Source organism: Melanerpes formicivorus, unplaced genomic scaffold (assembly GCF_026170545.1).
Source record: "Melanerpes formicivorus ecotype bairdi unplaced genomic scaffold, bMelFor1.0.p_v2 SCAF_19, whole genome shotgun sequence".
NCBI lineage: Eukaryota > Metazoa > Chordata > Aves > Piciformes > Picidae > Melanerpes > Melanerpes formicivorus.
This window is the reverse complement of record NW_027142371.1, coordinates 9,381,085-9,406,508: the sequence shown is the minus strand read 5'-3', so window position 1 is coordinate 9,406,508 and position 25,424 is coordinate 9,381,085. Positions and strand designations below refer to the sequence as shown.

The 25,424-nt window shown below is 39.6% G+C and overlaps 1 protein-coding gene across 4 annotated transcripts in view; it reads right to left on the bottom strand.

Annotated features, from left to right (window-relative positions):
* Positions 1 to 25,424, bottom strand: part of GNAS (GNAS complex locus) — a 149,373-nt gene that overhangs the window by 18,448 nt on the left and 105,501 nt on the right. For all 4 annotated transcript variants that reach the window (XM_068150017.1, XM_068150018.1, XM_068150020.1 and 1 more), the window contains exon 5: positions 20,086 to 20,183. In XM_068150017.1, coding sequence (XP_068006118.1) covers positions 20,086 to 20,183 — 98 coding nt within the window. The remainder of the gene's footprint in view (positions 1 to 20,085; positions 20,184 to 25,424) is intronic.

The following is a 25,424-nucleotide window of genomic DNA, read 5'->3' as shown; positions in this document are numbered from 1 at the left end:
CAGCCATCTGCCCATGACCATATTCAATTACTGGCTTTCAAATCAAACCTGTCCTGCACAGTTTCCCCCCACCACTAATGGACACAACCCTCAAGCACTCGAGGCTGCTCCAGCTGCCTTCACTCCTGGTTTGCAAACCTGTACAAATGTGTTTTCACACTTTCACAACCACCAAGAGAGATTGATTAAAAATAACTCACTACTGCGTGCCTCCGAGGCTCCCTCTGCAATACAAGCCTGTATATGTCAAAGAACTTCAGAGTAGCCCAGAAAGTTTCTTTGCCATGCCAGGAAAAACGTAAGCTGATCTAAGGCCAAGGTTGGGTACAGAAAGGAAAGGTAACGATATGGATGAGATCACTATATGGTGATCTGATTCTAGGGCAGGCCTGGGGCAAGAACATGGTGTGAGTGAGTGGGGAGAAATATGCTACAATTCCTGTTAACCTTTTGTTTCCTTTTTGTTTGTTTCTTTTCAGTAGGCTGCAAAGTAAGACAAAAATAATGGGAAAAGGTGAAGCAAGGAAATGTTCATTTAACAAGATTTCTCACTTCACTTTGCATTTTGCTCCTCCAACTTTTCACCCTGACTTTTGTTGGGTCAAACATACCTCACACTAATGCTCCTGTCTCCTGTGCTACACTATCAAATCTACTGCTTTATATATGGGATGTTACCTTTTCTCTACACTTTAAAGCAATTCTGCTTGCCTGACTTCATCTTTACTTCTGTTTTATAACAAATCAGTGTTTAAAACAGAACATGAAGTGAATTAATCAGTAGACATCTCTAAACAACTTGTTACTGGAAGTGGAATGAAAGGCAAGAGATATGCTGGACATGGACGTGAGGGTGGAAACTGAGTGTGGTGAATGAGAGTTGATGTCACAGCCTGCACTCCAGGGTTATTTTCTGACTTACCTGCTGCAATTTCTGTCTTTCCTGATGCTTGAAATGGTTTTAACCTCCTCTGACCCTCAAAGACTGTCATCTTGACGAATCAGACTCCATCAAGTTCAGTATCTTTTTAAAAGTTATTCCAGCAAGAGCTCTGCACACTAAAGACTACAAACTTACTTTATACATGGAATGAAAAGCTGACTTAATTTGAAGATAATAACCAATTGCTTCCATAGTCTTTACTATCTATAAAGCTATCAAGATGGACAAGTGAGAACTCAAGTATGATTTTATAAAGTATAGATCTCCCTACTGTAGCCTGCTCTTGAGCAATTAAAACAGGTGAATCTAATGGGATATCCTTCCACTGTGTTTCAACAAAGGATTTTTATGAACCTTGTCCTTATGGTGTTTAGCTCCCTCCAGTGCCATCACATCAGCAGAATTCCTTTCAGTTGATATATATATAATTTTTAAATTGAATTATTTGGACAAAACTAGAGACATCACTAATACAATTAACATTATGTTAATGATTTTAAAATGTTTTTTAAAAGCTTACTCCCTCAATGACTGGGACCAAAAAAAAACACAGGCAGAAAGTGAAACAGAACAAAACCCCAACAAAACAACAATCAATCAAATTGCTAGAGCTGAAGCAATAACTATACTGACAGCCACAAAATGCTTTAGAAGCATTACTTTCTAGTATTTGCATCATGTCTGTCAGATGACAAAAGAATTCATGAACTAGCACTTCATACTTGTTTATATAATTGGAAGAAACAGAGCTGTCTGTAAAGATGGACAGAGCGAAGATTCAGGCAGTTTGCACATTTCTCAGCTTCTGTGGGTCTTGTATAACCTAAAGCCCAAACACTGAGAATACAGAACCAGGCACTTCCCCAGATGCTGTCTGGAAAATGGGCAACATAATTTTTAATAGAAATTTCAGAGACAGGGGTAGGTGGAGCTGACATGACCTCATGTGACAGAAAAGGAATTTTGATCGCAGGACTGAGTTTCCGCAGGAACTAGGGAAGCAGTGATAGCTCAGGGAAGGAATTAGGCCCCAGATGAGCCCAAAACAATGGGAGGACAAACTGCTGCTGGGTTTTGAGCAGAGTGGTAGGAAGGACTTCACTGCCTTGTTTAAACAGACTTGTACAAAGTTCATATAGAATTAACATGCACGGATATTAATCCAATGCTGGGATTTGGCCTGCTTTGGCACCATACTACCTGAGAATTTTGTTAGCAGTTAGGTTCTTTTGAAAAAAGGCAGTAGTTTTGGCTGTTATCCTGCTCACAGGATGCTCAAATGTTTAGTTTGTTTTATGCCAGCATCATACGTGATGCTTGCTGCAGGCACTCGGGGTTGGACTGGCACAGTGTCTTCACAGGACTACCTGTCAATACCTGTTTGGGAGCTGACAGTTTAAACAGCTTACAGCAGCTTGCATTTCAGATCTTGCTTTTCTTAGAGGCATGCTCCCCTCCTCCCCTGTTTAAAAAAAATGTTCTTTCTCCAGATTGGGAAAACAACTCCAGGCCTCTGCAAAAGGAGGCACACAACCTGGCATCTAGTATTAAAAGCATCTATACAGAGCACACCCCTTGTTCTGAAGTGAATTGTAACATAAAGCTATTCTTTATTCTTGAAAGCATTTGCTTGATCATTAAATTTAATACCAGATATACTTAGAAAACTTCATTTTAAAGGAAACACGTGACACAGAGCTACAGTATCAATTTTATACTGTTAATTTACAGTAGTACAGAGACACTAATCTTTGCCTACTGTGAAAAGCATTGTCTGCACGTATGTATTTCTGCATTCTTCTGCCGTACAATAAAATGAAGAAGTGCTTGTCTCTCCCTGGTACACATTACGTTCCAGCAGATAAAAGGAGCAAGAAATCAAGCTTGAAGCCAAATTCAAAGGCAAACAATAAAGGTGACCATAATCCTTCTGTGGGAAAGCCATTCACAGGGAGCGACCGTGTTTCTGAAAAAGCACAGTCCTCTTATTCTCACAGCAACATAAAATATCAAACAAAAAGAACTGTCAGTCGCCCAGTCTCATGATTTTGCTTTTTGCTGAGATTTCTGCTACTCTTAAAAGGAAAATATAACACAGACCCTCCACCTTCATGTACTACACCCATTGTTTGTGATAACATCAATACACAGTCACTGACTGTGGCATATTTCCCCAAAATGCATTTGAGTTTTTAGTGCTTTTAAGCTTACAATTAAAATGGATACCTCACAGAATACTGTGGCTTTACAACGGCTCACCAACAGAGTGCTGTGGTTGAGCAAGTGATATGCCATTTCAGAATCTCTTAAATAAAATATTTTAGCACTTCCTCCTCTCTTCCCCACTGACCTGCTAACTGGAGCAGAATTTTAGTCATTATAAAAATATGAACTCCTTCAGTTCTCATCTCTCAAAACAGAGGGTTGGCTATAACAGACCTTAAAAATAGCATTGAAAGCTCTAATCATTCAAGTGTCTGGAAAACAGACAAAAGGATAGCCTTTATATTGGCATAAGATATTTTAGCATTTGCAAAATTTGTATTTTAAGATGGACTTCCCTAAGCTGCTTGCTTTTAAGATTAAAGTCACAGAGAATTTAGAACGAAGCATGCACAGGAAAAGTAAAATCCCTGACAAGGCACAGCCTCAGCCTGTTTCCTCTCTCAGCCAAGAGTCACGTCTGCTGCTTTCAGCACAGAGAGGTTTTCCACCACAGTTCACCAGCTCACAGCCATGCGGTCAGGTGCTGCAAAACATGGAACTGAAGCAGGACTAGAGCAAGTGTGCAAGGATGTGTGTGTGGGATGGATGTGCACGTGTGAGAAAGTTCTTGGGTGAGTGTGCACAGGGAAAACGAGGTGAGAGGGAATTTTGGAAAGACTTTTAAAATCCCTTTATCTCTAACTGGCTTGAAACAATGTTACAATAAGGAAGTGCAGCTGCTTCAGGTGGAATTAGCTCTTTTGAACTAGCTTTATTGATTCTGTTTATTACAGTTACATAAAAGTGTTGTAATTACCTAAACAAATATTAAATATATTATTAATAGAACAAATCATTTTAGGATTACAACTTCAAAAACTCTCAGCAGCAGAATGAATATCTTTATCTTGAAATGGAACCTTATACTCAGGAAAATATTAAGGTTCAGGAGGTAAAGGTGACACACATGCAATGCTCTTGCAGTCTCAGCATCCTCACTGGCCTCCTTGTCAGCAGACTTTACACACAGGCCAAGGACTGAGGAAGCCTAGGCAGGGAGTCTTCTCTCACAGCCCCATCCTTCCTTTCTGAGCTGGGTCTCTGTGCTCCCAAGCAGGGCCAGAGCCTTGACCACAAACCACGTTTTTTCTGAGGTTGAAGAGAGCCACTGCACTGAGGTATACAGTAAAAAAACTCTGCTAAATTTAAATGACTGCCGTGTTCTCTGGAAATCTTAACTTTAGCTCCCCTATCCTCAGGGGATGGAGGGAAAGAGCAAGGTCAGAAGAAAAATTCTAGCCATTATGGTTGTGAAACAAATACAAAATGGTGTGGGTGAACTCTACCTATGCAGGTAGTGTGAAACAAACACACTGGGAGGTGGAAAAGAACTTCATCTCAGGGGGCATCAATTCTGAAACTGCAGTGATGCTGGTTTAAACTTTATTTCATTACACTGAAAAGAAAGTCACTAAGCTATGAATAACAACTCATTTTTTTCACCACAAGTGGGTGGACTTCCCACCCCGCCTCCACTCAATCCCAGCTGGGCACCAGAGAATCTGAGGGAAAGAGAAGTCAAACAGAAGACCCAAGGGGTGCATTCAAGTTCCAGATAACTTCCAAATTCCACTGGCTGACTAAAACCTGAAAGACTACAGCAGAGGACACACATATCTTGACCATCTCTTTGTCTGCAGAGGGCAGTGTCTATGTTTGCATTTTATATGGCTGAAACCCTAAACCTAAATTATTTATTAACAGATTAAAAATTTCCTCTTCCACATGAAAGAAACATTTAAACAGTCTCAGGAGAAGAACTGAACTAAACCAGACACTAAAAATCATGGGTAGAATTGCTGCAGTGAGAAAGATGAGAAGGGGCCTAAGAAAGTATTTCTCTCCCCCAAATGTAGTATGTATTCTCACATCACCGTATGTCAAGGGGTTACAAACCCAGCTGGGGCTTTGGTCACCCTTACAACACTCTGCTCAATATTCAAGTCTATTATTCTACACAAAGACATAAACCCAGCAACCCTCTTATAGTTTCTTGCTGTAAAGATGCACTGAAGGATATACAGCATCAGCACCCTTCAGTGTTGCAGTCTTGGTTCAAATACGTACCTAAGTGGGCATGAGACATTCAGAACCCACAGGTCTGGTAATAAAGGTGCAGCCCAAAGCTGTGCTAGGAAGCAAAGGTACACATCAGCTCTGGTGGAATGACAGGGACCCAGCTGTAGCTTGGACTGGCTCACCTATTGCCCTGATACCTTTAACTAGAAATTATGTGATTAAATGGTGCCAAAGACAATTCCAAGACTTCCATTTGTTCAACATCATTATAATTAGAGCTTCTGGCTCATGGCTTGCACTGAGAATAGTAGCAAAGACTGCAAGGTGGAAGAGACTCAGATCAGATGGGGCAGATACAGAGAAGTCTGAAGAGAGAGTTCAGAGGGTCTGGTGAAAAGGAGGTGTGTTCTTACATTGCTTACACCTATCAGGTGCTTATACATATCCAGTCTATAAACATTATAACCACATGTGAAACACAGCTTTTATCACACTACAGCACTTTAACTCCACTTCCTCTACTCAGCAGCAAATTATTAGACTCACCAGAAAAAAGGGTGCCTCAGCACAGCAACTGAAGTTAAGAATATGCAAGTACCAAATATAGCCATTCTCTGTTTTCTTCTACATTTTCTAGCCTAAGTCATTTTTGCAGCATCTTGAACACACTAGCTGCCCTGTATTGACTCTGATGCTCAAAACCCATGACAGGTGCAGAGCTCTCAATATGGCACTTTTCCATCACCCCATCTCACCCACATTTAGATCCTACAGCCTCAGCTTGTAATCTACAGTTATCTTCTTTGTATAAATGCACATGCACAGGAAGTCCAAGGAACAGACTGCCAACAAGCACAGGAGAAAATTAAGAAAGATCTGAGATGCTAATAAACTATGCCAGAATTATACACTGCATCTAAATACAGGTTTTAAGGGCACACCATTGGAGTACTTCTGCAGATAAGCAAGTGTTTAACAAAAATCCAGAGAACTAACTTCCTTTGAATGAGGCCACTTCCATTTGAGAGACACATTTTATTAACACATCTTAACATGTTCAGTTTCTTTGCTACAGACAACAGAATGGGGAAGGAAAAAAAAAAGGTAAAGGATGATGCAATTTACATTTGGGTCACTGACTTTCTTGATTGTGGCTCTGAACACCAATCCTTTAAAAAGGAAAAAGCCATCCACCCAAGGCCCACACTGCTCTGCAGCAGAACTTCCTCCTGTTGCCTGCATTCATTTTTGTCAGCAGACATTTAACGGAGTTACAGACAAACATATCCCAAGGAAGAACACAAAAAAATCTTCAGCTAACATCACAACTGAAAGGTGCAACTTTTCCAATGCATCACTGATTTCTAAGCAAGCACACAGGGAAACTGCCACACATTCACCAAGACACATCTGCGCATAACTCTGTAGAGTAAAACTCTGCTTGGCCTTTCTGCATGTCCAGCATTAATCCATTACAATGCTTTGTGGTATGGATGTTAGGATTAAATGGCAAGCAGTTAAAAATTTGAGAGACACAATTTAAACATGGATACAACAACTTGATTTGCCCTGTAATCCATGTATGTATAAAAGCAGCATGCACTTGTACAGATTCTGCTAATCACAGAGTTTTCTGTCAAAACCACGCTGTGTTTCATACAACCTAAACAAGGTAATTGTCACTTTATTGCACAATCTACACTGTGATTTCCATTATGCACAACAAAGAGACTGCTCATGAGAGCCGAACTGAGAGGGTAAATCACACCCCTTTCTAATAATAGTAACAAACCTGTGCCCATTAATGTTTTGTTTGGTTTTAAAAGGTATTTGTTGAATTATTACAAACACCTCTTACAGACTGGTGAAAGAAAGAAAGTGTACTGGGTGCGGCACTAATCTTTCATTTGTAAGACTTGTCTTGAGGGAAATCAGTTTCATATTCTTTACAGCCACGTGACTTTATCAGAAAACCACAGAGCACAGTTTTTGGCATAATTAGCAGGACCTGCTTAAATACAACTCAGAAGAAAGCTCTGAGAGAAGCAAACATTTCACATCATTAATGAAAGTCAGAGCTGAAATGGAGGTAACAGCCTCTGCACAGAACAGCAGAAATCCTACCTATTTTTAGTTCACAATTCCAGTATGAAAACAGCTGGGAGTCTAATGAAATTATCTTGGTGACAAATTTAATGGACTGAACGCTAAAGTTACTATTTTTAAATAAAGTTCCCAATTATCTTTCAAAACAAGAAGCAATTAAGCAGCAGTGGAACTACAGCTTCCCAAGCGTCTTTTAAGGCTTGGCTCCAATCAGATTTAAACTGGGAAATGGCTCAACACCTTTCTGATCCTAAAAATTGGTTGAGGGCCAAGCCTGGTGTTTGGTTGATGGATTTTTGTGTGTGTGCTGGGTTTTTTTTTTTATGTTTAACGAAAGTAGTTCTGCTTTGACCTGTCCAGTCCTGCCTTACCCTGTTTTTCCCTGCCTGTTCCCCAGTCACCCTCCGTAAGAGCAGGGAATGCCTCTGAACAGTTGCACAACTTGCAACCTGCCTGCTTGAGGAGAAGCTGGAGAGGAAAACAGAGTTCGTAATGTCTGAAGAGAGATGGTGATATGATAAATGATAACAAACTGCTGGAATCTTAGAGCAGACCAGCTCCATGGAGGAGAGGTAGACAGCGCTCTACAGTACTCCAGAGGCAATGGTTAAGCATCAGGGATCTCACTTAGCAAAGAGCTCTAAAACAGCATGGAGGAATTCACAACAAAGAACAATTTGGTATTTGCAAATTTACTGAAGGAGCCACAAATCAAAATAAAGTGAGTTATAATCTCACATGTTCTTCTCTAAATAGCTCTTTTAAAACAGAGATTTTAATTACTGGTTCCCTTGATAACACACCGTGACAATAATGAATATGTTATACTCACTTAAGACTGTTCCACGCTTCACAGATACTACATGCCTTATTTCTGAAACAAACTTAATAGGGGTAGAGGAGCTGAGTTAACATTGAAAATACACAGATTACACACTACTATCAACATCTCCATGTGACATAGCATTCTAAATCCATCCTCTCAATCCTTCTACAAAACCACTTGATTGTGTCAAGATTCTTGATGACATGGCAATACTTTTTGGCATGAGTACCAGTAACATCCTTCACTCATCTGATTTTATTTAAAACCTCACACTGTCCAAAATCATCCAAGGGGTTTTGCAGATGTGAGCTTTTATACTCTGGAAGAAGATGTACACACATTTACAAATGAGGTAACTTCCACCCAAGCCTGTCCCCTTGATAACAAAAAGTGAGGATTCTAAAGCAGTCCAGCGCTGTGGAAGAGAAGCAAACAATGAATCCTTCAGTAAAAATGGTGAAGAGGGGCCATTCAGGATGAACCCAGAGAAGAAGTGAGGCTGCACACTTTAACTCCAAAATCTGTTCTTCGTGGCACACATACTGATAAGCAGAGTTAATGAAAAGACTGAAATAAAACAACAAACCAAGCAATACTGGCTCACTCGAGACTCAATCTGATGAAAGGGTATCTACAGAGCAGACACCATCTTTGTGAAGCTATGCAAGATTGCCTTGCCAGATACAAAGCTTTGAGACACCTAACTTTTCCACACTGTCCCTGATTTCATAATATCATAACTAGGTAATTAAAATCCAACTGAGATGCCTTAGCAAAAGTTGTGAAGAGTGTGTTCCAGGCATGGTTTTCAGCAACTTTGCAAGTATTACCAACGCTGAAGATAAATGACCAAAAATGTCAAGCTAACGGAATTTGCAGGGATTTTGCATGTACATTGCTGCTTTCACTGATTTGTTTAAATTACCTCTGCTTCAAAAGGTTTTTATTGTAGAAACATGAACCTCTCAACAAAGATCACACAGCACCACCTGGTCACCTGAACGGGGCTGACTGGGGCTCCCACCAGCCCCCCATTACTTTGGCAGACCCTCCTCCAGGACCCAAGGCTCTTTCCCTCCCCCAGCTGCAACAGCCTTGCTAAAAATAACCCTCTATTTGCTTTTACTGTGCTGCAGTTTACATAAGCCCTTTGGGGGATGGGGAACCTTGCAGAGCACCCAAGGCACATCACAGCCTTCACAGAAAATTTACTGGGCAGCCAACGCGTTTCAAGTGTAAATTACCATCCAGACCCTCACTTGCATAATGAATACACTTCAGTTCAGCTTTAATGGTGGATATCTTGAAGACTTAATTACAAGTCCAGTTAACCCAGTAGTATATTAAACTGTAACAACTGATTTAAGCACATTTCAGCTACAAAAATCAATGCATACCATACTACAGAGTAATCAGTTCAAAAATGCTATTTCGAATCACAAAACCTCTCAATGACATCCTGCCTACAAAATTGTTCCTAGTCACATGTAAAATTAGTTAGCAATTGCTTTCAGTTTATTTCTTAGTCACATATATTAAGAAGTACTTAAAGACTATTACAGTGCAGGTTCAGTTTGGTAAACTTGTTCACCTAACATGAGCTTAACCTACTTTTTAATTTTCAGTCTGCCTCTCCTGAAGTAAGGATTTTATGACCATGTTCTCTGCATGCAAGCACATGGTCTCAATAAACTTTTGAGCCTGCTGGTAAATTTACAGAAAAGGTACTGAAGAGACATCTTTGCCAAAGGTCTCTCAGATACAGTGAAGTCAGCAATACCTGTGAATGCAGGTGAGAACTCGAGACACAAGAAACGCAAAATTTAAGGCTTGGGTCTATCATCAAACGACAGAGTTCACGTGAGAGGAAAAGAAGGGAGAGAATATAGAAGTCAACAAACACTGAGTGCTCCCTCTCCCTGGGACTGGCAGTGATATATTTGCAGTGTTTCAGCCCAGGGAATAATTGCATATCGAACCTGGAGCTTTCAGATTGTACCAGTAAATGTACTGGCCTCCTTTCATCCTTGTATCAGAAAATTTCTGATGCCTCCTATCTTTCAGAACATTGTTGCTTCTAATGCCCTTTTAAAAGCAGATCTTTAATGAGGTTTTACAGTACTTTTTAGGTCTTAGCTTGATAAAAGTACTTTCCTAATTGTTGTCTTCTAATCTTGAAACGTTCCTTTTCAGCAGCAATACAGCTTGAGCAATAGGAGCTCTCAGAACAAAAACAACCACCCCAACGCTGTTGTGCTTTGCTGACCGCGAACATCAGAAACGGCAGATCCCAAGATCAGGCAAAAAGATCCAGCAGCTACTCATCCACACAGGTGAATAAAACTGCAAAATCCTAAAAATACCAGTCATACCCGCTCCAGGTTCACTGCCATCACAGCACACCCTTTCAACAAGCCATTTCCTGCTGGAGCAGCATTTACTGGGGATTCTGCTGCAGCAGCCAGACTCGAGGTGGTACTCCCACACCAGCACCCTGCAGCAGGACCAGCATCAGCCATCGCGGCATTCCTGCCACCAAACCCACCCAGGGAATGTCAGTCTGGCAGTTACACAGGTAATGCAAAAGTGATGCAATCAACATCACACTCTCTCACTTCCTCAAACATTTATTTATAGCTTGCCCTGTATTTTATGCCTGCAGATCTTCCTCCTGCAGGAAGGATTCCTAGGGAAGGCAGCTCCAGCCTGTATGGAAGACTTTTATTCTGCTTATTTCTGTACCATATTGAGCTGTTCGTTCAAATTCCAGCTCAAAACAAACTTCATTGAGGGCTGTTTGTAAAAAGGAAGGTTGCAAAAGTATGGGAGGAAAGGGTGAGTGAAAATTAATTCTCAGGAACTAACAGAAGTGTTAATAGTTGCTTTGATTGCTTCTCCACTTGACAGCAATGGTTTCTAGATCACTATGGTACTCCCAAGACCACTATACCATTAGCTTTTAAAAATTAAAATGGTAAACCCCCAGGTCTATGACAACCTTACAGAGCTTACACAAATACTCCCCCCCCCCCCCTTATTTTAACTTCTCATCCCAACTAATTCAAACACATAGACCTGCCTTCACAAATCCCACAGGATTTAAGGATACTGTGTACACAGCAATCTATTTCGATGGCTCAAATTTACTCAAAGTTTGGGAGGTGAGATTAGAGAAGTTTCACCTGCATCAAGTAGCTATTTTTAGGGTGAATTTGTTGTACTTTCCCTCCCATTGAAAAGCTCATTATGTACCTAGTGAAAATTTTAAAAAGCACCGAATAAAAGGACAATACCAGCTGCAACATCCACAGACAGTGAGGGCAAGCCAAAGAATCTTGAGCTTTCAGCAGTTATGCAGCTCTGCCAACTGACTTTCTGAACATGTCAAACCTTGTCAAACCTTGGGCCTGTCTTGTGGTAAATGCACCGACTGTGTGTTTATCAGCTCTGCACCAGCAGCCCGGTATGGTGTTTACTACAACAGTGAGATCCCCTCGCTCCAGGAATGCATGGCATCGCTTGCAGATGAAAGGCTGCTCAGCAGCACACCAAGGAATCTATGCAATCAGTGATATTTGTGAAACCTGCTGTTAATGAATTAACTCCCAGCAGGAGAAACTCTGCCTACTTTAAGAGAGTTCCTATAAGGATGAATCCAGGCTATTGAATTTTTCTTACTCTTTACAATCAGGAAATAAAAATAAAATGGTGTACTAATGCTGTGTTGGCAGCAGCAGCATTTCATGATCTTGTGTAACAATGCAGCACGCTCATTTCTTGAATTACTTTTTGTCAGGTATATAACAATGCTAATTCATCCCTCAAAATGGACTGCATATTGAGTCCTGGCTTTGAATGCACACATAAAATCCTGTTTACTAATACATTAGTCAGTTGAAAAATATTGGCCATTTTAATTACATGGAAAATTATTTATGAAATAACAAGTCACAATCGTCCCCACGCATCTCCTTGATTCAAGTTGGAAACATTGCTTTGCAAGGGAGTAACTCTTTAGATATTTTGCATACCTAAAGTTATGCACACCTAAAGTTTAGGTTTAACATATGTGTGCACAGTCATGTGCAGAAGCAGCACCCTGCCAGTCTAGTTTTCTAATTCTCATTCTATTACATACTTGTACCTATCAACAGCCAGAGACTAATGCAGTATTGCCAGTAACTCTTCCAAAAGCCTCAGCAGACAAAACATGTTTTTCCACCTGTTTCTGGCATTCTCTAGTGCTATTAATTAATGCCATGGCAAAAACTTTGAGGACAGGAAAAGGAAATAGTGGGAAAGAATGGGGAACCTATTGCCATTAAAATAGATAAATTCATAAAAGTTTAATTAATAGAAAGTTTTGACTTATATTCCATCTCTTGCTGCACTGCAATTCAACTTTCCCCCTTCACCCACAACTCCAGTGTGTCTGAATTTGTACATTTACAGAGCACAGTGACAGAAGGACAAAGCAGAAACATGGAGAGGTATCAGAAATAGGTAGGCTAAGAATTACAGATACTGCTGAACCAAATAGACCTGAGAGCAGTTACAGAAACGTGCTCATGATGCTTGCTTCAAAAAAGCCCAAAATTATCTTATTGTCTCTTTTTTTGAAAGAGGTAACTCAGGGCTTATGCACATTTTGTCATTTATATATATATATTCATTGATTAAAATGTCTAAAATTATTTGGTGATAATAATCTTTACCATATGTCAGTTTGCTATTTTTAACACTTGTAACAAAGAATCTGTTACTCTCTTTAGTAAATTATTTTAAACTCTCTGTTAATTAACTTTATGAGCACAGGCAAACCAAGAATTTGGGCTACTGAGTAACTTTGTCTACAGAATTCTGAACTGCAGCCAAATACTTTTAGTCCAGAATTATCTTACGAAGCTGCAGCATTCTCAGGTTTACATAGCAGCAGTTACTCATACATCCAAATTCTTTAATAACAGCAATTTTGGGTTTAAAGCAGATTACTCAAGTAAAATACTAGCTAAGAGATACATTCTGAGCAACCTACCAGCTGCACTCAACACAGTATTCTCCACCAGCTAACTACAATGTCAGTACACTTGTTTTTGAGTCCTACCTTTGTGACACTGGCTTGATGTGCATGTGCCATTCAAAATGAAACTTGTCTGTCACAGGAAAGCAGCAACCTACTGGACAAATCATGTTGATTCCTACTTATGATCACAGACAAAACATACTATTGTATGGATAGATTTTATTCAAATAAAAGGTCAACATTCATGTCAAAGTCTCAAAAATACTCTTGAGCATGTGCTTAACCTGCATGTGAATGTTACTGGAACCAGGGAATAGCTGCTGTATGAGTAAATGCTCCATTTGCATGGGAAAGCAAATGTAACACATTAGGAAATGAACACCCATTTTCACTGAATCAGGCATCCATGAACACTTGTACTATGGTTTATCTGTAACTCTTGCAGGCCTCAGCAAATGACACATTTAAACTGAAAGGCAAAGTGTGACCTTTTGGATATAGGACTGGGTCAAAAAAATGTGGAAAAAGTTCCAACCCTGCTTTTTCATACTCTTCAGATGAGGTCAGCCATGCCTCCAGCTGATGGCCAATCCCCAACATTTACAACTAGTCACAAAAAGGGAGTTCTACCTGCAGCCAGAGGCTAAAAAAGAACGGACACGTTAAAAGAAGTGTGGAACAAATGAGAAACAAAAGCAGCAAATGAATGAAGATGATGGGTGTGAGGGTTACAGATGGCAGCATGAGTCAAAGTGGAGGCAACAACTGAATTCCTGGAGCACAGAGCTAAACTCTTTTGCAGTAATTCAGAGTGATGTAGTGGGTATTGCACAACCCTATACAGCCTGTGGTGTGACTTCCTAAATTATTCACATTTTGGATTTGTAAAGGGCTTTCTGCCATTAGGGCTCACCACTTTTAGTATTTTCACTTATTGGTGCTCCAAATTTGTAAGATTCAAGCAAGCTATGCCAGGGCACCTTTTATTTTATCTTGCTTCATACTGGGATGTAATTTATTTTGAAGACAGAAGTCTATCTGGGGTTGAGTGTAGCTTGAAATTCTGAATTTCTGATTAGCTATGACAACAGTGGGAACATGTGTTGGATTCATAAACCATTCATTGGCTAAATTTAGGTAGTCTGGTTTTCACAGCACTTGCCAGCAGGCACATCCCTGCTATCAACAGTGAGCAAGAAAGGGCAGGAACAGGGAGCAGTTTGGTGTAATTCAGCTACTTACATATTTGGATTCATTTTGTTGGTGGTGACTTCACTGAAGTCATGCAAAGACAGGAGTTACTCTGCCTCTCATCATTTACAGCAACCTATTTCTGCACCTAGTACCCCACTGAAAATATATTTTGTGCTGTATTTGGTTTTTCCTTAATTGAAATTTAACCTTGTTTAAAACATGGCTCTCTATTCCCTCAGGCTGAATAAGAGTAGGGGGAAGACTGTAACTCAGCTATCTCTACGTGCTGCAGAATAAAGTAAGGTCGCTGTTATAATCAAGACTAAGGATTAGAAGGATGATCTGGGTCTATTCCTTGGCTTGCCAAAGAATTCACAGAGCACTAGGCAAGCTCATCAGTTTTAGATCAGCAAAAAGGGACATGAATACTATTCTTCCTCATGGAAATGCTTAACAATATAATTGTGACTGTCCATAAGAAGCTCCACTATGCCAGGAATAGAGGCCAGGGAAATTCCTGTCGTGCTGAATGCGAGCACACAGACAGAGCTTGCAGAGCTGGAGGAGACAAGAGCAGCTACTCTGCCAAAATCACAGGGTGGAAAGAAAGTAGAAAGAAAAAATAAATATAAATAACATGAATAAGGAAGTAGACTAACAGTAGTTGCACTGATAAATCAGCCCCTGTATTTAAAAAGGTGAGACTTTCAGCAAGCTCACTTTACTACATGTGCCATGAAAGGAACTTTGTCACAAAGTCAAATCAACATGGAAGAAAATCATTAACTACTCAGATCTGAGCCCTTAATTGCTCGCTACAAGTCAGCAAATCTAGAAATAAAACACACCATAAATCTCAATAAAAATATAAAGAATTTATAACCCATAACAAATTATGAATTAAAAAAACAGTGTGTCCACATCTGCTGATCCTTTCACAGCCCTGCACAGCAGTCAGCTAATAGCTGCACTCCCCTCCTTTCTTTGATAACTATTTTAAAAACAAACATCTTAAGAAATACTCCTCATAAAACTCTTCTAGAGCAGCCTGACAGTTTCAAGCTATCAGAGTGGCTCTGCTGGTGCTGAAGTTTGAGAAACATGACCCTGCACCTAAGCTCAGCCACCTCCCCGTGCTTACTCCTTCCCTGAAATGGCAGGCGGCAGGAGAAAAGCCGGCTTGGCCGGCAGCAGGAAATAGCGTGAGAATGGGCTCCCTCATGCTACTTCCAGCCCTTCCTGATATTGGAGGGTGTGAAATGCGCTGCAAAGGCTGTCTCTCACATTACTTCCTTTTCCACCCCAGCCAAAACCAGGAAGCATCAGCTAGAAGATATGGAGAGAAAGCACAGTGTAAAATGAAGCACAAAACTGGTGGCCAAAGAGCCTAACTAAGCCAAGCGAAGAAAAAATAAACAAAATCAAGGATCTGTGGGCATGGTTTAATATTAGCAAGTCTAGAAAAAGCACTAGGAGGCATGTGTACCCACGCTTTGCTTTTAATTTGCCACATAACTAATCCAATGGCTACTGACATCAAAGCAATTTTCTTCGAGACATCCGCAGACTTTGGGTCAAACATTACAGAATGGTGCTAGCATCCTTTGTGCCCCTGTGCCACAAAGAGCACCTACTCTGACTACTATACTGCATGTTTGTGAGGCTTTAAGAATGAGGCTCCTCAAATGAAAACAGAGATAGAACTATTAGCAACAACAGAACTTCAAAGGGATCATATTTGTTTATGTTTGACAGGAGGCATAGATTTGACAAGCAGGTCTTGGCACATTACAGTGGAAAAGACTCCTGTATTTGTAATATTAAGTAATATATTGTAAAGAAAATTCAATCCTGTGCCTTCAGGAATGAAATATGAAGGATGGTAAATCACTTATTTATCACCATCGAGATTTTCTATATTCTAGGCACTTCTGCATTCTTCTGTTTATTATTAGCCAGGAGCGGTATCACGTGGCAGCTTCAGCACAAACATTCATTCTGTTCTGTATACATCCCCACAAGATGCAAGAGCAACAAGATTTGGTCTCCTCTTAGAAACTGCTCCCTCCTCAAAGATAAAATACATACCTCTTGGACAGAAACTTGTGACAACCTCCCAGATCATGCTGTTCTAAAAGCAGAATTGAAATTACTTGGTAAAGTCCAATTAAGAAGAGGGAAATAGTCTCCTTTCTCTGCCCCTCGAGACTGTAAGATAGGCATGGGCAGAATTCCAGAAAAGCTCATGATGAGCAGAGGCAGGTACTCTTTCAAAATGACCAGGGCTCCTCTGAAGTGACATTTGCATTTAGCCAGTGAGGTGGAGGATAAGGGGCTAGACACCAGAAGGCCTCTCCAACAGATGAGGTTACTGATGAGGCCTATCAGCTTCACACCTCTAAAGATCCCAACCGCAGTTTAAATGGAAAGTCATTACAGTACCTGTGGGTTTGGGGAAAGCTGTCTTTTCTGAGCTACTGTAACCAGGAACTTGGTGAAGCAACGATAAAACCAGGTATTAATGTTAAACTTCTTATGGGGAGACATGGAAAAACTGTGTCGAGTCAGTAGGAAGTGTTGTAGCGTAAGTTACTGCTCAGGAGCAGGTAACAAGTACCACTGCCAGACTCTATATACCAACACTCAGGTTAGGCAAGATGCAATGTTAGACTGGCAACTTTATTTGTTCCCACTTTCCTGGGAGAGGACACCAGGCACTAAGTGGATCCTCCCTGTCCTGCTGTGTTCATCTAGGCAAGCTCCCAAGGGCCTCTGCAAGAGCTCCAGCATCCTACAGCTATGCCATACAGCCCATAACCGACAGGACCTTCTGCTGGCCTATAGCTAAGTTGCCCACATGAAGAACCATTTTTTATCCATGAAAAGCTGAGTAGTTGTCACAGCAATGCTGAACAGAAAGGAACTAGGTAAAGTCATTATGGCCTTCCCAGTACCTCACTGCCACCCATCACACCATTAAGAAAAGATGGAAATAAGCAGAGAGAAAGGACTTGGGCCAGTTCCCAAAGGACAGCAGGCAGGATGCCGGGTGCTGCTGCAGTCTGCTGCCTGGAACAGCTGCCACATAAGCAGACCACAAGCCACATAAAATGTGCCCACTCCCTGAGGACAGGCAGTATGGACCAGACCCTAAACTCAAGACCCCTGAAGAAGCTCTGCAGACATTTCTTGCAGGTTTGGCAGCAACAGAAATTAATTGCATTTTGATATTAACATTTCTGAAAGCCAAACAAAGCCCTCTGAGATACTCACTCCTCACTGTTCCCTGCCAGAATATAGACAAAATTGATTTTTAAACACTCAGCACAAACTCCTTGCAAAACTTCCTACACAAAACTGTGTCACTTTCAAGAGTGAAACCCCTGCTTTTTTAGAAAAAGGCAGAATGTTAAATGAGCTTCACAAAACGACAATTAAAAACAAATCAGCTCATGTAGACACAGCTATAAAAAGCTAATTTTTGTGAAAAAGGAACATTGTTCAGAATATTGAAGTAATGCACTGAACAATGAATCTATTAGTATTTAAGAATTCATTCAACTCTCCAAGAGCAAGAAGGGATTTTTGGAAGCAAGATTGATCTTAAAAGAGAAAAGGCATTTTTCTGCCTTCCACTTTAAGCACATCTTTCTCATTTTAAACAGAAACTTCAAATGGAAAGGCATTTAGAATCCAAGAGTCTTCTCTGAAAGAAGTGAAAACTTCAACACAGTTTGCTCAGCTTTCTCTTTTGACTTCTATTAGTCCTAATGAGAGTATCCTGCACACTGGAATTAAAATAGGACTCACTTGGTTATTTCTCAGCTATGTTTTATAGTTTGCCTTTACTGTGCTTTCTTAGAGTGTGCTTACCAAGTTAATTTCAAGGTATCAATCCTGTCAGATTTTACAGGAAGTAACTTTTGTCAGATCCCTTGAAATTTCAATACAATAAAAACACATTCAGAATTTCAAAATGGCATTAAGATCCAAGCAAATATTTTGCCATTAAAACACCCCCACAACTTAATTTGCATATTTTGTTGTTAAAAGTGCATCTTTATGATTGAAAATGAGGCAATAAAATTGAATAAATAATAGAATTATGAAATATTTTTAGGAGGCAGCAGCAATGGTATCTTAGAGGCGGGGGGGGAAGCTGTAACTTCTCAGCAATGTACAAGGTTTATTTTTAGCTCAACAGCCCATGATGTAGAATGAAGTGTTCCACTAGATGGAGCAGGATGGTAAAACCACCACGAAGGCCAACCCCCTGCTGACCCATGAAAAAGTCAACGTCCAGCAATCAGGGATGATAAGAACTTTAGCTTTCTTCTGTGCATTCAGAGCAGAACAAAATTTGTTCCTCTTCCAAAACAGGGCAACACAAAACCTCCTTAGTGCTTAACAATATTTACTTCTTCCTGTCATAGAAGTTGACTATTAACAAACACTGACCAGAAACAAACAGAAAACAAAACACTATCAGAAAGACAACTAGGGTTTTTCCTCATTTCTATCAGCTTTAAACTAGAAAGACAACATTTACTGGATAGTTGTCAGAAAATGAAAGTCTTGCAATGGTTTTTATTTTGTAGCAACCTAACTTGCAAAAAGATCCACACCAAATGATCAAACATTAGTCACTTATGCAAAAGACATCGCTACACATCAAACAAATTCATACTGGAAACAATGGCAAAACTTCAAAGAGGCTCCTAAAGACCTGGAGCTGTGCAAGTCATAGTAAAATTATCTCCCTGGTCTCTTTTCAAACAGAGCTAATTTTCAATTTACCTTTATGTCTACCTAAACAAGAAACAAAAAGAAAAAAAGAACAACAAAAGAACCTTACAAATTTGATTTCATCAAATGTTTTCTAAGAGACACAGTCACAGACAAACTGCAGTTGTGCACCATCATGTGAAATGAGAAACCTGCGTTTACTTGACCATTAAAACCTTATTTTTAGCTTCTCTTTAAAAAATAGAGAGAACATAAACTAACAAAGAACCATTTTAACCATTAATCTTCCAAAGTACTGCAGTTCTTGAGTATACACACCAGAAATGCCATGATGGTCATAATTATCACAGACATCTTGCCATAAAACAGTTCTGAACCATACTATATTGCTGTATGTGATAAATAACTGCAAACATGCAGCAGTCTCTCGTGGCAATGCTAATTTTCAGTGGCACAAACAGCAAAAGAGAACCAATCATTCTCAGATATGTGCACGAAGGTATACAAGCAGAAGTCTTGGTGACTGATCACAGGCTGCTGCACGTGATTGTTGTTTCCATCTCTGTTCTCAGACAAACAAACTACACTAAAGACAAAAGCTATAAACATGGGCATGTTTCACACCAAATTACTTTCCAACTCAATAAAACTTGCTGCAGTATCTGAAACTGTCATTTGGAAAGGGGAAGAAGCAGGAGATCTGATCTCTGAGACAATACAACTGACTACTGCAATTGTGTTGGAAGCATTTGCAAGGTTTGCAGTATAGATATCACTTTCTAAACAAACACTAGTTTTTCCTGCCTCTCTGAAGAGGTGACTACCAAGAATTCATTACACAGCATACACTCCTTTTCCAAGGTAAGGAAAAGCAACCATCAAGAACATTCAAATCACTGACATTAATATTCAGTTACAATTTTTGTACGTAGTAGTCGATATAAAGCAGAACAGAATACTCACTACTGTGCACAATCGATCAGTTGATATTCATTAGATCTCTCATAGCAGGCTTTCACACCTTCATCTTGCCAAAGTGTTTTCGTATGTTCATAGAATTCCTGAAAGAATGAAAACAGTATCAGCAAAATGGATCATGCATGAAGAGAGTTGGCAATAACATACTGGTCTCTTCTCCCAAGTAACTAGCGGTAGGACAGGGAGAAATGACCCCAAGTTGTGTCAGGCCAGGTTCAGGAAAACATTTCTTTACTGAAAGAGTCATCAAAGACTGGAAAAGGCTGCCCAGGGAAGTGGTGGAGTCACCATCCCTGGAGAGTTTCAGCTGAAACAATCCCATGAATCTGTCTTGGTAGTGTTGTAGAGAACAGCAAATGGTAGCATATTAACAAAAACTGCAAACATTTTTTAGAACCTGACTACAAGTTCAGCTGGCTTTCTTAAGTGTTTTGAGTTCAACATTCTGTAACACTACAAGAACTGTTTCTCAACCATTTTGAGTTCAGCTGTGTATTTAAAAAACTGTTAACTTTACATTTGTTATGACTCTGTTGGTATTTTTAATAATCAATACTATTAGGTAATATTTGTTCTTTAATTCACAACTCCACCGCACAGGAGGGGGTTGGTCTCTTCTCCCAAGCAACCAGCACCAGAACAAGAAGACACAGTCTCAAACTGCGACAGGAGAAGTTTATGCTTGAGGTGAGGAAAAAGTTCTTCACAGAGAGAGTTGTTAACCATTGGAATGGGCTGCCCAGAGAGGTGGTGGAGTCACCGTCCCTGGAGATGTTCAAGAGGGGACTGGATGTGGCACTTGGTGCCATGGTCATGAGGTCTTGGGTGATAAGTGGGACTTGATGATCTTTGAGGTCTTTTCCAACCTTATTGATTCTACGACTGATTTGGCTGACAAGATTATTTTTTTCTTCAGTGAAACACTACTTCAGCAATTCTTAAAAGGAGCAAATGATTAAGCTTTACTTGATTTTCCAGGTTAGTGAGAATCTTTGGGGTCTATGTAGACATCTGTACCTCGCTTAACCCAAAGTATCTGCAGAATTTATTCTTTTACAGTGTATAAAGATATCAAACTACAGAAGAAATATAGTGAAACAAAGCCAGATCATGTTTTGTGTCAACCTTAAAAAAAAGAAGACACACAATGAAAGCACACGACCTAGACTTCAGTGCACCCATTATGCCGAACCTGTAACAAGTACAAAACACATCCAGAAGCCTGTTCTCTTTTGTATGTAAAAAATACATTTTGACTCCAACAAAAGTGTGTGGACATCTAAATGTGTGTCTGGCGATTAGTCTAACAACTCTGAAGAGACTCAGAAAATACAGCAGTAGCCCACTGTCTTAAATAGACACACTACTATGGGCATGACTTCTATCAACAGCCATGGACTCTCAGAGCTTATGATGAAGTGTTTTGGACTAGATACTTTTATTCTGACTTTAAGTGGCTCAGGTTAACTCACTCTAAATCAGCTTTTCTGCATCCAGGACAGCACATCATCTTTAAAACAATGGCTTTATATATTCTATTTATATATTTCATCCTGTTGCCATAAGTGGAAATATTTTAAAGAAAACCAGTATTATTTCAGGTAGCCATTTTACTGCTTCAAGGCTCCTCCATTAACTTAGCTTTGGAATGACTCCCTCTCTTGGGCTATCAGTCTCAGATTCTTTTCCTATCAGTTTAGTACAAAGGGGCCACATCCAAACGTGACTTTCAAGGATCCCTTGAAAACTTATTTTAAAAACAATTAACTTTCCTACTGGAATGTCAGCACCTGAACTGTAAGTGGCAGCTTAAAGATGCATAATGGCATCTTAAAGTAAATGTAGTGATGCAGATTTTCATACCATTCTTTTTTTGGGTAGGTATGAGATTCATGTGTGATTATGTGATCATGCAATTGTGAGTATGACATTCTGGTAGAGAACTGATATAAAGCAATTACTTTAAACAACTTTCAAACTCCATCATACCTTGGGAAGCAACCTTTGGAGTAGTTTCTGCAATCTGACTCTTAAAATGGGATGAAAAGTAAATCCAGTTCCTGGCCCTACCATAAACACATTGATAATGAAAAGCCTAGGATTTAGTTTAACAGAACAGTTAAATATTGTTCAGGAGAGTCCTCCATGTACTTTTAGGGCATCTCTTAACTTCTAAAACGTGGATTACAGTAACAGGATAATGATCAGTGTTTGTTCTTTGTTCAGTCACATTAGCAATAAAATACTTAATACTGCCTTTATGTCTGTCTTGCTAATCTGAACTATAACCAGCAATACTTATGCAATCTTTCCAATATGGTTATTAAATTATTTTTCCATCCCACAAGGACAGTTAAGCCACATTCTTTGAACTTTTTATTGGCATTTCAAAATGCGTAATAATGAGTAATAGATTATTACACCAACTTGATTTTGTTTTTAAAACTGAGCTACATGACTTAGGACAGCCAAATAGGAAGGCTATTTATTAATAAAACAACCTCCTTCTTTAGGCCAGATCAACTACCATCACACATTTGGGGACTAATGCTGACCCAGCTTACACAATTCTAAATTAGAAAGGTGTTCACCAAAAAAAAGCTGGAACCAGGCTTAGAGAATTGCACCCTTGCTTTATTAGAAGTCTGCTTATACTAGCGACTGATTGTGGAATTAAGGCATAGTAGCTAGCTGCAAAAAATAACAGATTCTCCCTCCTGCCCAATACACCTACACTAACCACAATTCTGAAATAATATTTAAGAAAAAGACTAACATAAGAAATCCTCAGCATCCCATTTGAGTCATGGAATGTAGCCTGGGGCTACTCTCTGGGAAGGCAAGGAAAACCACAAGATTTGTTATGTATTTAGGTAAAACTGGGGCTTTAGAAGCCACTAGAAAACTCAAGTTACCAACAGGGCTTTGGTTTTTTTTTTTTTTAGTTAAATAGGTATAATTTGTATGAGATCTCTAAAAATAATTAGTTAGGAAACAAATTAACTAAAAGTAGCAGGCAAATTTCCTGGAAAGAAACAGCCAGAAAACTAGTCCTTACATGTCTGGTTCTTGTTTCCATAACGCTGATTCATTTGCTGGCACATTCTAACATAACAGACCCTACAGCAGCATCAACACAGGTTTCTCTTGCACTATAAAATGGAACTCCTAACTAAACAGCTAAAAGAAACAAATAATACCAAATACCAATCTGGTTTGAGATGACATTCCACAATAAACAGGATTTAAATGCTAAGTTCTAAATGAGACACATAGTATTTGCTAAGTATGGTCATATCATCCATTCTTACCCTATGCATATTTAAAACAAAACAACAACAACAAAAAAGACAAAAAGGTTATGTTATTTTCCACTTAAAATATAAGGCTGCAGTTAAACAATATCCACCCAAGATCCTGTTTAACCTATAGCTGAAGCTGTGCAAAGCAACAAAAGTCAACAGAAGTGATGACAGCATGGCATCACCAAGGAAGGTGAGAATTGAACTCTTCCTAAGATCTATGTCAAGATTGTAGCGTTTACCACAAGACCAGACTTTACACTTGTCAAAGAACTAACATGGCCCCGAAGAGGGAGGAATGCCTATGTAGAACTCACAAGGATGGCAGCGTAACACAAATCTGACCAGAACAAACAGGGCTTGACTTTGAATGAATTCAGGCTGGGCAGGGGCATAGTTTGAATTCCGGGCACAATCCCTAACTAACGGGCTATGCTTCTGTGAAACTATAAAAAACTCTGAGAAAATCCACTGAGTAAACCTTCTCTGGTCTTATTCAGTTAACTGAAGTAGCATGGACCACAACCTGCAGATGGTGAGGAAGCCTCATCTCTCATCATACTGTAACAGCATGGTATTTAAAAAGTCCTAGAAATGTATTTCAGTTCTAGTGTTTTATTTATTAGATGACACTTCCTTCATCTGCTCAAAGCCTCCCAATACAATGAGTCAATACACAACATTTGTAAATTGCTTGTATTCACTTACAGGAATCTACACAGACCTCTAGAGAAAAAAAACCCCATTAGCAGAAATGATCATGTAGAAGAAATGCTTGGAAAATGGCACTTTGTTCCAGAAAGATCTTAGCTCTGGATTAGAACAGGGGCAATGCAGAATCTAATCAAGTTCAAAACCTATTTCTATTAGAAGATATCAGCAAATCATACAGATGATAGCAGGTAAACAGTGAGTTTATTATGATTCAAGTCAGACAAAGTGTTAAAGGACTTGGAGGCTGAGCATTTTATTTGTTCAGAAAAGTAATCCTCAAGACACAAACTCCAGACCTGGGTAAAAATAAAGGAACCAAGATCAGCTTTTGAGAGGCATTCTAAAAGGATAAAATATAAGTAGAAAACAAAAGAGAAAAACAGGACATACTGTCTGTAAGGTTTTGTTCCCTCCAGATACAGAAATACCCAAGAGATTTTTATAAAAATGTTTATGAAGCAACATTTTATAGACATCAGGATATTGGCAGGGACCAATACACTGGCACAGTTCTTGTCACTAGGACACCATATGCACAGGAACCTTAGCATGGGCATGCAACATTACCTTTTCTTTGCAAAATAAAATCTAGGGTGGAGCTGTCATTAGGACAGTTTATTAATTCCAGCAGAAGTCAATGTCATTGAAAAAAACCCTTCCCTACTAAAAGGTGTGTACGACCGTTACACAATGTTGTGGTTAACACTGGGATTCAGTTCCTGGGCAAAGTTCACTGTCCCATGGAGTTGCACATTTCATAATAAGAGTTTCAAATAGGTCATCTACTTGCAAACCTAATGATTAAAGGCCAAAACAAACCAACTCCTAGCTGCAAAACTGTGTTTTGGAGGACATTTGCTTCCCAACATGTGCAACTTGTAAAAGTAACACTGACCACTGGTTTCAAACCACTTTACAAGCCTACTCTGCAAAGTGGGGGCACATGAAGCTTTCTTTCATGACAGTTCTGCTGCATTCCACTAATAAACTGTATCAGAAAGTGAACCACAAGGTCACAGGATGGCAAGGCAGCACAGTGCATTCCAAGGCAAACTGTGTAAGTTTATTTTCTCCTTCCAGGATAGGTAAATACACAATAAATTGATTTTTCATTGTTCATATCTGAAACTACGTGATTACTACTACCTGTAAAGGCCGTGCAGAGAAGGAAACTGATGGCACCTTGTCACTCTCCCTGTGTTTGGGCAGGGACACCAGAAAGTGTTAAATTTGTCAAATCAGACAGTTTAATAAGCCACTTGTTTGAATAGGGAAACATCTGCATTCCTAATGGTGTGAACAAGTGTT